The sequence below is a fragment of the Balaenoptera ricei genome, chromosome 19 (genome assembly GCF_028023285.1).
Source record: "Balaenoptera ricei isolate mBalRic1 chromosome 19, mBalRic1.hap2, whole genome shotgun sequence".
In the NCBI taxonomy this organism is placed as follows: Eukaryota; Metazoa; Chordata; class Mammalia; order Artiodactyla; family Balaenopteridae; genus Balaenoptera; species Balaenoptera ricei.
In genome coordinates this window covers 10,187,689-10,201,553 of record NC_082657.1, presented here as the reverse complement: position 1 = coordinate 10,201,553, position 13,865 = coordinate 10,187,689, and the positions used below count along the sequence as shown (strand labels likewise).

The following is a 13,865-nucleotide window of genomic DNA, read 5'->3' as shown; positions in this document are numbered from 1 at the left end:
TGGGGCGCCTGCAGAGGAGCCCCACCCACTGAGGAGACCCTTCCTCCTCCCATTTGGGTCTGTCGCAGCCTCGGTGTACAGCTCTGAGGTGGAGGTACTTACCCACATCAGGCAGCAAGTGGCAGAGCCTGGCAGAGTCCAGATGGGTGATGCCCCCGGATGCTATGAATGTAAACATTGGAGGTGGCGGCAGGGGGTGGGGTGCAGGCATGGAGGCCGAGCTGCCCAGGGGCTGGTCAGCTGGGCCATTGTTCTTTTCTTGGTATGACTCGCATCCTCCAGGCACATGAACTGTGTATTCCTGTGTGTGTGTGTGTGTGTTCTGGGGGAGCCGAGGGTGTCTGGCCCACCTCACCTGCATCCATCCTTGGTCCTGGCAGCCCCAGCCCAGCCCACCCCTGCCAGCACCCTGGGGGCCCTTGGCCCTGCTCCTAGGGAGAGGTCCATTCTGTGGGCCCGGCTGGGAAGACAGCAGCCCCAGACTTGATGCTGGCAAGGGTGCCAGCGCCAGGGGCCACCCTCCCCTGCCAGGTGAGCAGGGCAGGAGGCGGCAAGCTCCAGGGCTGAGGCTGGGGAGGAGGGGGCCCAGGAGAGGAGGAAAGGCGGGATGGGGAGCCACACAGGGTAGCCTGCTTCCCCCGCAGGACCTGTGACACAAACAGTCCCTTTGCAGATGACCCTGCCCCCAGCACTCTGCGTGACCCCCACCTTCCACTTGGAATCTGGTCCCACGTACAGAACCTTTATTGAGCACCTGCCGTGCGGAGGGATGTGTCCGATGCGGGCTCCCTCCACGCCAGCCCCGACTGGGGCGGGGCCCACCTTGCCCCTGGGACACCCCCACCTCCCTATGACACCCATTTGTTGAGCGCTTGTGAGGCCCTGAAGCGGTGGGACCCCGTCTCCCCAGCACCAGCCACCAGCACGGGCAGCAGCTGGGTCCTCGGGATGGGGTGGCGTGAGGCTCGGCTGGGGGTGGGGCCTGGGGCTCCCTCAGGATCTCTGGATCACCACCTGGAACTTACCTGGAAGAGAAGGGCTGCCTTTAGCCTGAGGCTGGGACCGGAGAGGAGAGGCAGCACCCCAGTAGCTCAGAGATGTTCATCCCTGCCCTGCGCCAACAGCCTGGGTGGCCTCAGCTGGGCCTCAAGTTTCCTCACCGGTCTAGGGTGGTGATGCTTCCTGCCCACCTGGCCTGCATCCCAGGGCTGTGTGGGTGACTGGGGGCATGAAGGCCAAGCATGTCGGTTGCTGGGGAGGGGGCTGGCACGGGCTTCTGGGGCATGTATTGCTCAGATCCTGCCTACTCGGGTCCCAGGTCCCCGGTGATGAGTGGGCCTGGGCACTGGCAGAGGGGAAGACACCTGGAGGGAAGGGGACTGGAGTGCTGGCTGCAGGCTGCCCCCAGGTAAGGGTGGGGCCTCGGCCTGTCTGATGGAGGGCACTGTGGGCCAGCGGGGACCCGGGGGTCGGGAGGACAGCCCATCACGCCAGCTGCAGGTTCCACGGGGCCTGGCTGCCTGTGGGGCCCCTCAGCACAGCACCAACCCGGGTGGCTTCCATTATGTCCACCTGGGTTCCCGCGCCGGGAAGAGTGTTCGAAACCACTAGACCAGCTCATCGTCAAGGGTTGTCTCCTCCAGGCTGGCACGCCCCAGGGGAAGCAGGCTGCGGGGGACATCCAGGGGCAGGGGCATGGAAGCGCTGCACCAGCTGTGTGGCCTGGGCCTGTGACTTAAACACTCTGGGCCCAAGACTCCCCATCTGTGAAATGGGGCTGGGGTGGCCCGGCCCCACCTCCTCGGCCCCCCGGGAGCAGGGGGACCCCTGCCTCACTCGGGGGACAGGAGCCCCCCACTCCAACTCACAGGCGGGCAGGGCTGCCACGGAGGCGGTGACCAGGCTCTTGATGCCCAGGGTGCTGAGGGTGCCACGTAGGAGGCCGCAGGTGAAGGCCAGGAACTGGGGGGGGGACACAGGTCACTGTGGGCAGAGGGGGGAGGCCAACACCCAGGACCAGGGGGGCCACGCTGGGACCCTTCCTCTCCCGGGGTCCTGGGCTCGGGGAGAGGCCTGCCTGGGGCTGGAGTCCCAGCACCACCCCCCATACCTTGGGCGCTTCCTCCAGGTACTGCAGACCCGAGGCCATCCGGATGAGAAGGGGAAAGCTGTTGTCCTGCAGGACGTAGGTCCCCTGGGGACAGAGGAGGGGCCCATGGGGGCTGGGGTGGCGCCTGTACCTTTGTTGAGGGGGAGGGGAAGCAAGGACCCAGGGCCCAGCCCCACTGGGCTGAGGTCTGGAAGGACCCTTTCCTCAAAACCGCGGTGGCCGGTCACGGGCCTGTCCTTCAGAGCTGCACGAGGACCCACGGGCCTTCCGCCCCGGGCCTGGTGTCCTGCCCCACTGGGTGCGTGACCTTCCAGGGTGGTGGTGAGAAGCTGCAGCGGCCGTGGAGCGGCCCGCAGGGCCCCAGCACAGCACAGGCTCCTAATGGGAACTAGGACCGGGTCCGGACAAGCAGCATCAGGCCGAGGCGAGGTGCCGCCCGCCGCAAGGGGCCTTCTGCCGTCTGCCGGCGAGGCCTGCAGGGAGGCTGGAAGCAGCTGCCACGCCCCACGGCAGCCTCCTGGCTTCCCCTGGAGCATGGCACAGAGGCCCCGAGGGGGCCCGTGCCTGCCTCCCAGCTTGGGCAGGTCCCCACGGCCGGGCTGGGCGTGCTGCAGCCGCCCCGGGCGGGGATTCCCTTCCCCAGCTCTTTCGGGCACCGGGCGTGGGCACGCACCTGGTGATTGGTGCGCAGGCTGTCCATCTGCTTCTGGAACACGGCCGCCCACACGTCTTTGCATAGGAACTTGAGGACGTCCAGCTCCTCCCTGAAGGCTAGCGTCTCCCGGGGCAGCCTGGGGTGGGGGGCCAGCGGCAGACACTGTGGGGCCAGGCCAGGCCAGGGGCGGGGGTGGGGCAGCCCCGGGATGAGGAAGAGGGAGGAGACCAGGCTGGGTTCCTGTGTGGAGCAAGGTACCCTCTGCGCCCAGCTGTGCCCAGGAAGGGACCCCACCTCAGCTCCTGCCCACCTCTCACCTCTCGCCCAGGGCCTGGCCCACGCGGAAGCCCATGCCCTCCAGGACCGACAGGCTCACCTTCTGTCCCTAGAAGGCCAGGGAAGAGAGGCACAGGGGCCCTGGGTCACCTGAGGGAGCCGGGAGCCACCGGGTGTGGCCGCTGCGAGGGGACTTGCCCGTCCCTGCCCGTGCAGGGCGAGGAGGCCCAGAGGGGAGGGCCTTGCTCCACAGGCTGGCAGGCCAGGCCGGCTTTGTCCCTCCACCCCGTCACATGCCTCCAGAAACCCCATCAGCCCTCAGGACCTGCTCCCCTTCATTCCAGGAAAAACGGGTTTTCCCCAGGCTCAGCTTCACCCTGCTGGTGAAGTCTTTCCTGATAACACCCATCACTTCCTATATGCGCTTTCAGTGTCTGTCCTTAAAACACCCTGTGGAGTAGCACTCCCGTTACCCCCGAAACTCAAGGTGACCTGCCCTGGGGCTCATGTGGCGAGTAAGGGGGCCACAAGGCATGGGCCCTGGCCCCTGGCCAGCAGGGGGGCTGAAAAGTCAACTGTGATCATTAGGCCTTAACGTATTAGCCGAGAATCCTGGGAGGGATGCACAGGGGCACAGGGGAGGGAACTGTTCCCTCGGGTGCCCGGTGAAGGCAGTGGTGGCAACACGGCCTTCTGGAGGGCAGGCCAGGGTCCCACGGTGGAGGGGCTGAGGCACGGGGACAGGGGTGGCAGGAGGGCTGCACCTCGTGTCTGTCCACGTGCCCGGGAGGGCGGATGGCGTGGCTGGAGGAGAGCTGACCTGTGTGTGTTTTTGATCTGTGTGACCTGGAGAGAGCTGAGCATGTGAGGGAGGCTGGCCCAGACTGGGGGCGTCAGAAATACCAGGACGGCCTCTGGTGACCAACACGGGGCCGGGCACACCGGAGGAGGTGCGTTAGAAACAGATGCTGAATGAACCAAGTGAGGAACTGGGACTCGAGCACACACTGTGCCGGGTGCCCTGTACAGACCCCCTTGTTTAATTTTAACAACCCCATAAGGTAGGTTGTATTTCATACCTGGAGACCAGGCACAGAGGGGTTAGGTCACACCTCCCAGAGGCACCCTCAGCCACGGGGCTGCCCTTCGGACCTGAGCAGGTCTGACTCCTGCAGGCAGGTGGCAGATGGGTGGGCGGCCAGGGCAACACCCCCAGCTGTCCCTGCCCCAGGGAAGTGGCAAGGGCTGAGGCCCGCTGGGGAGGTGCGCCAGGCGTAGGGAGGTCGGAGCAGAGGTGGCCTTCGTGCTGGCCCTCTGCTCTGCTGGGCTACATGATAGGCAGGCCCTGTCCCGCCACTCTGTGCTCTTCCTGCGGGAACCGGGCCTGGGGAAGGACACAGCTTCCTGCTGGTGGCACTGGCACGCGCTCTCTGGTTTCTTCCAGCACAGCAGGGCCAGCCTTGCGGGGAGGGCTTGAAGACTCATGATGTGCGGGATCTGAGCTTGGGGCATGAGAGGCAGAGAGGGGGACGTGTGCCTGGTGGCTGGTTCCGGGGTCTGGGGCCAGATCAGCCCCTGACCCCTACCAGCTGCCCCGTGCCTCAGTTTCCTCACGTGTAAGATGAGGACCTTCCCAAGGTCCTCATGAGGATTAAGGGAGTGGGTAAGTGCAAGCCAAGTGCTCTGAGTCAGGCTCAGGAAGCGTTACTATCATTGTCATTTGCGGCCTCTGCATCTGTCAGCCTGCATGACGAGCTGATGGGGAAAGGGAAGGAAAGCCCCAGGAAGGAGGGTCTGTTCTGTGGGCTGACGGAGCTCAGCACCTGGATCACTGCCCCGCCCTCGATAAGCCTTCTCTGCCACCCCTGTGTCACCTCCCTCCTAGAGGTGAGCTCCCCGAGGGGGCCTGGCTGGGCTCCGCTCTAAGTGCATCTGTGTCCCGAGGACCCCCCGAGGGACAGGGAAGACCCCAGGGCTCCCTTGTTCATCCCACAGACATTTCCTGACTGGCCTCCAGGAGCTCGCCTGGCAAGCCTAGTGGGGATGACGGGCACCCGGGGGATGGCAAGCTGGTGAGAGGGCGGAGGGGGGCCCGACCTCACAGGGGTGGTGCGACCGGCAGCTCGCTCTACAGCAGCTGTTGCTATTGGCTCCATGGTCCCCAGCCCTTGAAAGGGGCCAGTTAAATATCTGCTGCACTGCAGAGACTGGGGGTGGTGGGGAGCGGGGAATAACGCGAGCAGGGAGGAGGAGAGGCAGGGGGGAGGGAAGGGCGGAGGGTGAGCGGGTGACTCGGGAGAGAGGGTGGAGGAGGGCGGGTGACTCGGGAGAGAGGGTGGAGGAGGGCGGCAGAACCCCACCTGCTCTCTGGCAGCCGCCTCCCAGGACTCAGCGGTGTTCAAGCCCCAATCCCTACAAAAGCTCTCCAGGCACTAGGGGTTCATCATTCCTGAGGAGGGAGGGCAAGGCGGGACACTCCCATCCCACTGGAAGCCTCCGGAGCCCAGCCCAGAGCCAGCGCATTTCTGGGCTCCCCACGCCTGCCTCAGCCGGGTTGACACAACAGCCCACGGAGAGGAACCGAGATAATGGGAGAAACGGGGGGCCCCTCGGAGGAGGCGTGTCGGTGTGGGCACGAGGGGCGTCCATGCAGCAGCTCGGGCACTTGGAGGAAGGGACAGTCGGACAAGGGAACGCCCTTAGAAATGAAACGGTAGCCAAAAGAAACGTTTGTTCACAAGGGAGCTGAAAAAGAGACAAATCTGGAAGGAAGGTAAAACCTCACAGATTGTTAAGAAAAAAGGAAACCACGAGGTAGGAAAAAAAATGAGAGAAAAGTTGACATGCGGAAAGAGATCTGGGAAGTCTGGGATTCCTCTGACTGCGAGAGATGGAACGATGCGGGAGAAGAAATAATGAAAGGAGCGTAAGAGGAACATGTGTGCTCTGCTAAAGGCAGATTCAAGCGTCCAGACCGAAAAGGGCCACAGAGCTCCGAGCAGGATGAATGGAAAACAAGTAAACCAAACTGCGTCCCCCCCCCCCCCCGGTCCCGTCCTGGACTGAAACTCGATGGAGCTGGGTGGGGGGCTGCGTGCCTGGCCCGCCTTGCCCCTTGGTTATTAGTTATTTGTGAGGTTCAAGCCCCACCCGCGGAGCCACTCTGTGCTGGCCCAGGGCAGGGCCTCCCCGGTGGCGCAGCGGTTAGGAATCCGCCTGCCAGTGCAGGGGACACGGGTTCGAGCCCTGGTCCGGGGAGATCCCACATGCCGCGGGGCAACTAAGCCCGAGCGCCACAGCTACTGAGCCTGCGCTCTGGAGCCTGCGAGCCACAACTACTGAGCCTGCGCTCTGGAGCCCGCGAGCCACAACTGCTGAGCCCTCGTGCCACAACTACTGAAGCCCGCGCGCCTAGAGCTCGCGCTCCGCAACAAGCCACCGCAATGAGAAGCCCGCGCCCCGCAACAAAGAGTAGCCCCCGCTCGCCGCAACTAGAGAAAGCCCGTGTGCAGCAACGAAGACCCATTGCAGCCAAAAATAAATAAATTTATATATATTAAAAGCACAGGGAGAAGGGATGACTTCCGGCTGCCCCAAGGAGAATGGCCCCAGAAGACCCAAAAGAACTATGCTGAGTGACCAGGTGAGTGACAGGGTGAGAGCACACCTCCCACCCTGTCGCCCTGTCCTCGTGCACCCAGGTGGTGCCCAGACAACCCCGAATCCCACCTTCTCCCCTGACGCTCTCCGAGCTCACCCAGCCCCCCTCCGCCTGCCCTCCGTCTACCCCTCACCTCTGCTCGGGCTCCTGCAGCAGCGCCCTTCCCCACCCAGTCTCCATCCAGTCTCATCCACGTGGCCAGGGAGGACTTCCGGAAAAGTAAATCTGAGCCTGGCACACCTCAGTTTAAACCTTCTATGGCCCCCACCGCCCTCAGGACAGAGCCCCAGTTCCCGCACGGAGACCGCACTGCTGGCTCTGTGGCCTCGGATGCGCTGCGCCCCCTCCAGGGCTCTGCCCCCTGCTATCACTGTGCCAGGAACTAGTTGGTTTTCCAGGCTCTTGCCTGAGGACAAGGACCGTATCTGATGGCTGCTACGCCCACCACAGGCCCTCCTGAGAGAAGGGGCTGGCCTGGGCACTCACTGGGCCTCGGTGGGCCAGGGCCTGCCCAGCAGGGCCGTTCCCAGGCCAGAGGCCAGTGGATGACAGCTCATTACACACACAGAGGGGTTCACTCCTTTGCCCACAGGCTCCCCTTATCTTCAAAGCTCCTGAGATGGACAAACCACAGCCTCTTCCTCCGACTCCTGGAACTTTTCCTGCTTTGATAACAAAGGCCCTTCGACCTCCCAGTTCCTCTGGCCAGTCTTCCATTCAACCCGTAACCGTCCAGGAGAATCCATTCAACAGCCACAAATAACCAGGCAGGACGTGGAGATCAAAAAGCCCTAAACAATGACTGTGGCTCCTGGGCGCCTGAGCTGTGGGGACAGAGATGAACCAGCCACCATCGCTTTCCTCAAGGGGCTCTGGGGCAGGTGGGCGGGGCAGGCCTAATGCCACAGACAAGCTCTGGCACGGATGCCCGAGTCCTGATTTTGCCTTTGATCCTGGCTGTGCAGCGTCGGGGAAGCCCTCCCTCTCTGGTGCCTCAGTCCCTCCCCTGTAAAATGGGATGATGCCGTCAACCTCAGAGTGCTGTTCTGAGGACGAAATCAGATAAAATCCTGTGCTGGAGACACGATAAGTACCCAAGAAACAGAAGGCCTGCGTGTCGTTCAGACAGGACACTTGCTGGACCAAAGAGAAGGAGCAGAGAGGGGAGGGGCCGGGAGCGAAAGAGAAAAGACTGCGCGAAACAGGGCAGCTGCCCACGATGTGCTAAGAAACGGGGCTCCCCAGCTTGAAAGAATATGGGGAGACGGCAGTCCTTCCCCTGGCTGCACACAGGAACCACCCAGAAGCTCTGAGGCCTGACGCCCAGGCCACTTCCTGGCCCAGCTCCACCGGAATCTCTGGTGTGGGACCCCAGCATCAGAACTGCAGAGGCAGCTGGCCAGAGAGCCACGCCCAAGGGTCACAGGCGCGTTCGTGCTGTAAAAGCCCTGTGCTGAGCAAAGCTGAGTAACCGCGTGTCCCCCCCCACCACTTGCTTGGCCACAGGAACCCATTAAAATCCTCCCAGAGTGTCAGAGAAGACACTGAGAAAGACAGGCGAGAGTTTATAGCACAGGCTTTGGAAATGGGAGGCCTAGTTACATTCCTGACTCTGCCACTTGACAGTGAAGACTCCATCTATAAAAGCCTCTGTTTCCTCATCTACAAAGTGGGGAGGATCATGCTGACCTTTGTGGGTTGTTAGGTGGATCAAATGAAATCAGGAATGTGAAGCCCACCAGGGCACATGATGGGTGCTATTATTGGCCACGATACTAAGTGAATGCCAGTCCCCGCCCACACCCTCCATGGCACAGGGGCTGCACTCACTTCAACAAATCCATGCTGAGGACCTACTATGGGGTGATCAACACAGACCCGGTCCCCACCCACACCACACAGCAGGCAGCCTGGCAGAGGAGAGGCTGTGAATCAAAGGATCATATGGATACATAATTCAGATACATACTTATCGTGATACAAGGATATCCCACTTCCACTGGGGCCTCAGGGAGGGCTTCCCCGAGGAAGGGACATTTGAGCCAAGATCTGAAGGATTAACAGGTGTCAAGGCAGTGACGATGTGACAGGTGAAATGAGCTGGAAGATGAGGGAGGAGGCTGGTACAGGGCAGAGAGGAGGGAAGCCAGACTAAAGCAGGGAGGGGCCAGATGGGAACCATATTTAGACAGCACAACAGGAAGGGCCTGGCTGATGGCTGGAGGTGAGGGAGTAAAGGCAGATGTCAGGGACTCCCGGGTTTCTGGTTTGAAAGCCAGGATGGATGGGGTGCTGAGACACTGCAGCCCCCTCCCCAAAACACAGGCCAATGCACACTCCCTCTCCCGTGTGCTAACGTTCTCATAGCATTTTCCCAGGGTACAATATATACTCGTTTATCTGATTTGTCCGTCTACCCCACTATGACATAAACTCCAGGAGGGCAAGGGTTTTGGCATGGTTCGCTGAATAATCCCCAGAGCCTACAGCAGGGCTTGGCACCTTGCAGGTTTTAGTGACAGTCTGTTGAATGAATGAACTTGAAAAAAGTATGTTGAGATGATAACAAGCAACACCCTTGTCCTCCTGAATTGGGAAGAAAACACAGACCAATAAAAATGTCTTGCATATTGATGATGATCATAGAAAGAATAATAATGAAAAAAGTGAGCACAGCCCCACTTATTAAGCACCTACTCTCTCCGTCACCCTTTCTTCTTGGTAACAGACTTTAAAACAAGAGCTCCGTGTTTTGAGGGCTGATTAGGTGCTAGACATCGTACTAAGTGCTTTAAAGTCTGAGCATTTATTTTTCATAAGGGCCAACTTCCAAGATGCCAAGCACGCTCCTTCCGCAGGGTTCACAGAAGGCTTCCCCCTCCCTGGAATGCTCTTCCCCCCACTTATCCCCGGGGCTTGCTTCCTCCCTTCTCTTCCTCAGAAAGGCTTTCCTCCACCATCCACCACTCTACCTCTCTTCTTTCCCTAACTCTCCTGAAGTTGTCTTTATAAAACTTCTCACTAGCTGGTGGCACATTCTATTTTTATTTATTGTTTGTTTTGACTCCCCTACTAAAACGTAAGCTTCACGAGGACAGGGAAACAGTGCCCTGAATACAGTAGGCGCTCAGTAAGTTTGTTGAATGAATCAATGTCTCGCTCGGAGTCTTAGGTGCTGTTATGATCTCATTTTACAAGGGAGGAAACTGAGGCACACAGAGATCGGATCACTGGCTCTCACACCCTGTATGAGTGGTGCAGGCGGGATTCAACCCAGGCTCAATATATAACTTCTCAATATATACCCAGTAATCGTAATTACTGTAATTGCTATCCGCTTACTCTGTGCCAGGCTTTGAGCTAAGAGCCTGACCCCGAACTCTCTCGTTCAGTTCTAGCTGCGACCCTCGAGGCCGGCCCTGCTGCGACCCCGCTTTGCAGAGGCGGAAGCTGGCGCCTGAGGTCGCCCAGCGAGGCAGGGGCGGGGGTTCGACCCGGGCCGCTGCCGCCCCCTCTGCTCCTCCCGGGGCCTCGACCCGGCCTTCCCGCCGCGGCCCGTGCCTCCTTCCCCCCGGGGCCCGGCGCTCACCCCGGGACCGGGGTCCGGATCTTGCGCCCACAGCTCCGCTACCATTTCCGTGTGCAGAAACTCGAACAGTACCGCGTCAGCCATGCGCCGGCCTCCCGTGCCTAACAACCGTCCAGCGCCTAGTGTCCTCATTGGCCCGGCTGGGCAAGCCCCGCCTCCTGCACCTAAGCGCGAGCCCGCCCACTCTCGCTTCCATTGGTGTTTCGGGCTAGCCCCACCTTCCTTTTCTGGGCTCTCGTGGCACGCGCCTGAACCTGGGAGACTAGGGGGAGGGCCTGCTTTGTCTATATTGGCAGCACGTGACAAGCATCTCCGCCCTTCCCTCTGCTTCTTCCCCGTTTCCGGGTCCTCGAGCATTTCCATTGGCCGAGTCGCTGTTACACGTGACTTAGAGTCCCCGTTTGTCTGCACGCCTCGCAGCACAACCCGGAAGCGCCAGCCCAACAGCTTTCCTATTGGTCGTGCCCATATTCACGTGGCTCTTCACACACACCCCCTCAAAGCTGGTCCTGAGGGCTTGCTTCCTGGTTGGTAGGCGAGCGGCCCAGGTGATTGGCCGCCAACACCCTCCCAACCTGCTCCCCTGTTGGTTGGGGCTGCCGCCTTCTCCTCTCTCGGTAAAGATTCTGCACTTCGGCTAGGTAGCGGATCCCGTCGGCTGGGCGCTCCGGTGACTCGGTACGGTCTGCGGTGATAGCGCTCCCTACCCCGCCCTTAGTGCACCCTTCCCAGAGTCCAGTTGGGCTGTTACCCTTTCTGTGACCCAGGCACTGGTACCTGAACGGCTCAGGAGCCCGTGTGCTTCCGAATCTGACAAGGCTTGGAGGACGGTGTGGGGTGTGGCCTCTGCTAGGAAGCAAAATCGGAAAGAGCTTAGTTTGGGACTCTGGGTACTCGTGCCTCAGCCTTGATCGAGCTGGTGGTCCTCAGTTTTCCCATCAGTACACTGAGGAGGCTGGGGTCCAGTAGCCCCCATCATCATCATCATCGGGGATGATGATGCAGAAAAGGAAACTGAGGCCCAGGCAGGGGAAGCAGATGGCCCCAAATTGCTAAGGTAGTCAGTGGAGGGGCTGAGAATCCAGAACTTGCGCCTTTTAACCACGGCAGGGCGCCCGCCTCTCATAGCATCCCTTCGCGCGTCTTCTCCCTAGCTCGCGCCATGGCGTCCCAGAGTCGTCGGCGGAGGCCGCTGCGGAGGCCTGAGACGGTGGTGCCGGGGGAGGCGGCCGAGACGGACTCGGAGCTCTCTGCGTCCTCGTCGGAGGAGGAGGAGCTGTACCTGGGCCCGTCGGGCCCGACGCGCGGCCGCCCCACGGGACTGCGGGTGGCCGGGGAGGCCGCGGAGACCGACTCGGACTCGGAGCCGGAGCCGAAGGCCGCTCCGAGGGATCTGCCTCCGCTCGTGGTGCAGCGGGAGACTGCCGGGGAGGCCTGGGGAGAGGAGGAGGCCCCGGCGCCCGCCCCCGCGCGTTCGCTGCTGCAGCTCCGGCTGGCTGAGAGCCAGGCGCGGCTGGACCACGACGTAGCGGCCGCGGTGAGCGGCGTGTACCGCCGCGCGGGCCGTGATGTGGCCGCCCTGGCCGGTAGGCTGGCGGCTGCCCAGGCGGCGGGATTGGCAGCGGCCCACAGCGTGCGCCTGGCGCGGGGGGACCTCTGCGCCCTGGCCGAGCGCCTGGACATCGTGGCCGGCTGCCGCCTGCTGCCCGACATCCGCGGCGTGCCGGGCACCGAGCCCGAACAAGACCCGGGACCGCGAGCCTAGCCGTGACCCCCTCTCCCGCCTGACTGAGCCCTGGGGGTAGGCCTTGCGGCCTCTGGGACCTGGCTCTGTGCCCTGTTTAGCCACCCACCCATCTTGCTGTCACCCTCAGGGATAACCCCGCCCCCTGGATAATGCTGTGTGTGTGTGTGTGTGTGTGTGTGTGTGTGTGTGTGTGTAGCGGGGGATGGGGGGGTTAATGCTGTGCAGCCCTGCCAGGCCCTAGCGTCTGGTTCCTCCCCCTGGTCCTGGCCCTTGCTTCCTGGTTCAGAGCTTGTGTGTGTCTGAAGCTTGGCTCAAACTCCTGGGTAACTAGCTACTCCTTAACCTGTCTCCATCTTAGCGGTTCACAGAGCCTCACCTTTCCTGTCTGCCTGCCTTCCTCAGTTTGTTTTCTGTTCACAGGGGCTGGTCCTGCTTCTGGCGCAGATTCCCTGATGTCTCTGGTCCTAGTCCCACTTCTGGAATTTTGCCCTCTAATCTGGACCCTTTTTCTGCTCCCCAGGCTTGGCTCTGATTCCATCTCCTCCTTCTAGGCCTTGCTCTTCCACCTCCTGGCTCCTTCTCCTTGGGCTTAGCTCCACCCCCTTGGCCTAATCTTGTTTCCTGGGTCCAGCTGTACCCTTAGGTTTGGTTCTGCTTCTTTTTGCTTCTCTCATCCTGTTTAAACTACCTACTTAATTATGGGCTCCAGGGACCCCCTATGGTTTTCTTCATCAGGCCCAAGATGAGACCTCCTCCTGACCCGAGGAGGTCCCCCTCCCAGCTCCCCAGGCCCAAGGTGGCATCTCCTCCAGGCCCAAGTTGGTGTGTCCTTCCCACCTTCCAGGCCAAGATCACGCCTTCTGCCCAAGTTCCAGGTACGGGATGGGCCTCCTCCTGACTCTCCAGGCTGAGAGTGCCCCCAGCAGGCACTTAGGGCCCAATACAGACCTGCCCTGGAACTTTGGGCACAGTATGACACCACTTTGCCGATAAGGACCACATGTATTTTGTTTGGTCACCGTGTTGTTCCCTGGATGCTAAAAGGGCTTGGCTGTCTGGCTTGTCTCAGGGCCTGGGCTTAGCTCCTTCTTTCTGCGCCTCACCTGGTCCCTCTTCTCCCAGCCCCAGTCCCTCAGTCCCATTCACATTTATTCCCCTCCCCCGCTCTTAACTCCAACCTGAGCTGAGATCTGCGCCCCCAGGATGGAGAAGTGGGGAAGAACGCTCTATGGCAGACTCATTAAAACTCAAAACATTTATTGATATGGTCAGTTCCTCTTATATCTCCATCTAAGCTGGGGGCGGGTAGGTTGGTGATTTTGCTGAGAATGTGGGTCCCAAGAAAGGGATCCTTCACGCCTGGCCTATTGAAGGTGAGCCTGTGGCCGGGCAATCAGGGCTCCTAGTTTTTTGCCCTGGTTCTGCACTTATTTGTATTTTGTTAATTCACCACACGTTTATTGAGCTCCTGTTCTTTGCCTGTCCTGAGCTGGGCACTGGGGGTGCCCCACAGGCTGGGCCCTTGCAGAGCTCACAGTCCAATGGGGGAGACAGCCATTAAAATATTCTCGCAAATAAGTGCATAGTTTTCATAATTGTAATTTATACTTCAACTATAGTTTTTCTGGCATTGTGATTAGTGCCGTAAAGAAATATAGGAGCTTTGTGAAGGTGTAACTGAGGTCTGTCTGACCTTGTTTGGGGGGAGGTCAGATGGCTTCCCTGAGGAAGTGATGAGTGAGTTTGAGCCAAGCCCTGAAGGTGTAAAAACGGTGAAACAGGTCGGGTAGGAAAGAGTTGCAATCAGCAAGAATAGCATATGCAAAG

The 13,865-nt window shown here is 60.7% G+C and overlaps 2 protein-coding genes across 2 annotated transcripts; one reads left to right on the top strand and one right to left on the bottom strand.

Annotated features, from left to right (window-relative positions):
• Nucleotides 1-726: 726 nt before the first annotated feature.
• TRAPPC6A (trafficking protein particle complex subunit 6A) lies at nucleotides 727-10,405 on the bottom strand. The gene is made up of 6 exons (XM_059905010.1): nucleotides 10,292-10,405; nucleotides 3,083-3,150; nucleotides 2,784-2,901; nucleotides 2,111-2,194; nucleotides 1,869-1,962; nucleotides 727-1,025 (listed from the first exon to the last, which is right to left on the bottom strand). Exons 1-6 carry the CDS (start codon nucleotides 10,373-10,375, stop codon nucleotides 994-996), a joined length of 480 nt encoding a protein of 159 aa, XP_059760993.1. The 5' UTR covers nucleotides 10,376-10,405; the 3' UTR covers nucleotides 727-993.
• Nucleotides 10,406-10,792: 387 nt separating this feature from the next.
• Nucleotides 10,793-13,295, top strand: BLOC1S3 (biogenesis of lysosomal organelles complex 1 subunit 3). The gene is made up of 2 exons (XM_059904120.1): nucleotides 10,793-10,969; nucleotides 11,446-13,295. The coding sequence occupies exon 2, from the start codon at nucleotides 11,454-11,456 to the stop codon at nucleotides 12,054-12,056; it is 603 nt and encodes a 200-aa protein (XP_059760103.1). The 5' UTR covers nucleotides 10,793-10,969; nucleotides 11,446-11,453; the 3' UTR covers nucleotides 12,057-13,295.
• The last annotated feature ends 570 nt before the right edge of the window (nucleotides 13,296-13,865 follow it).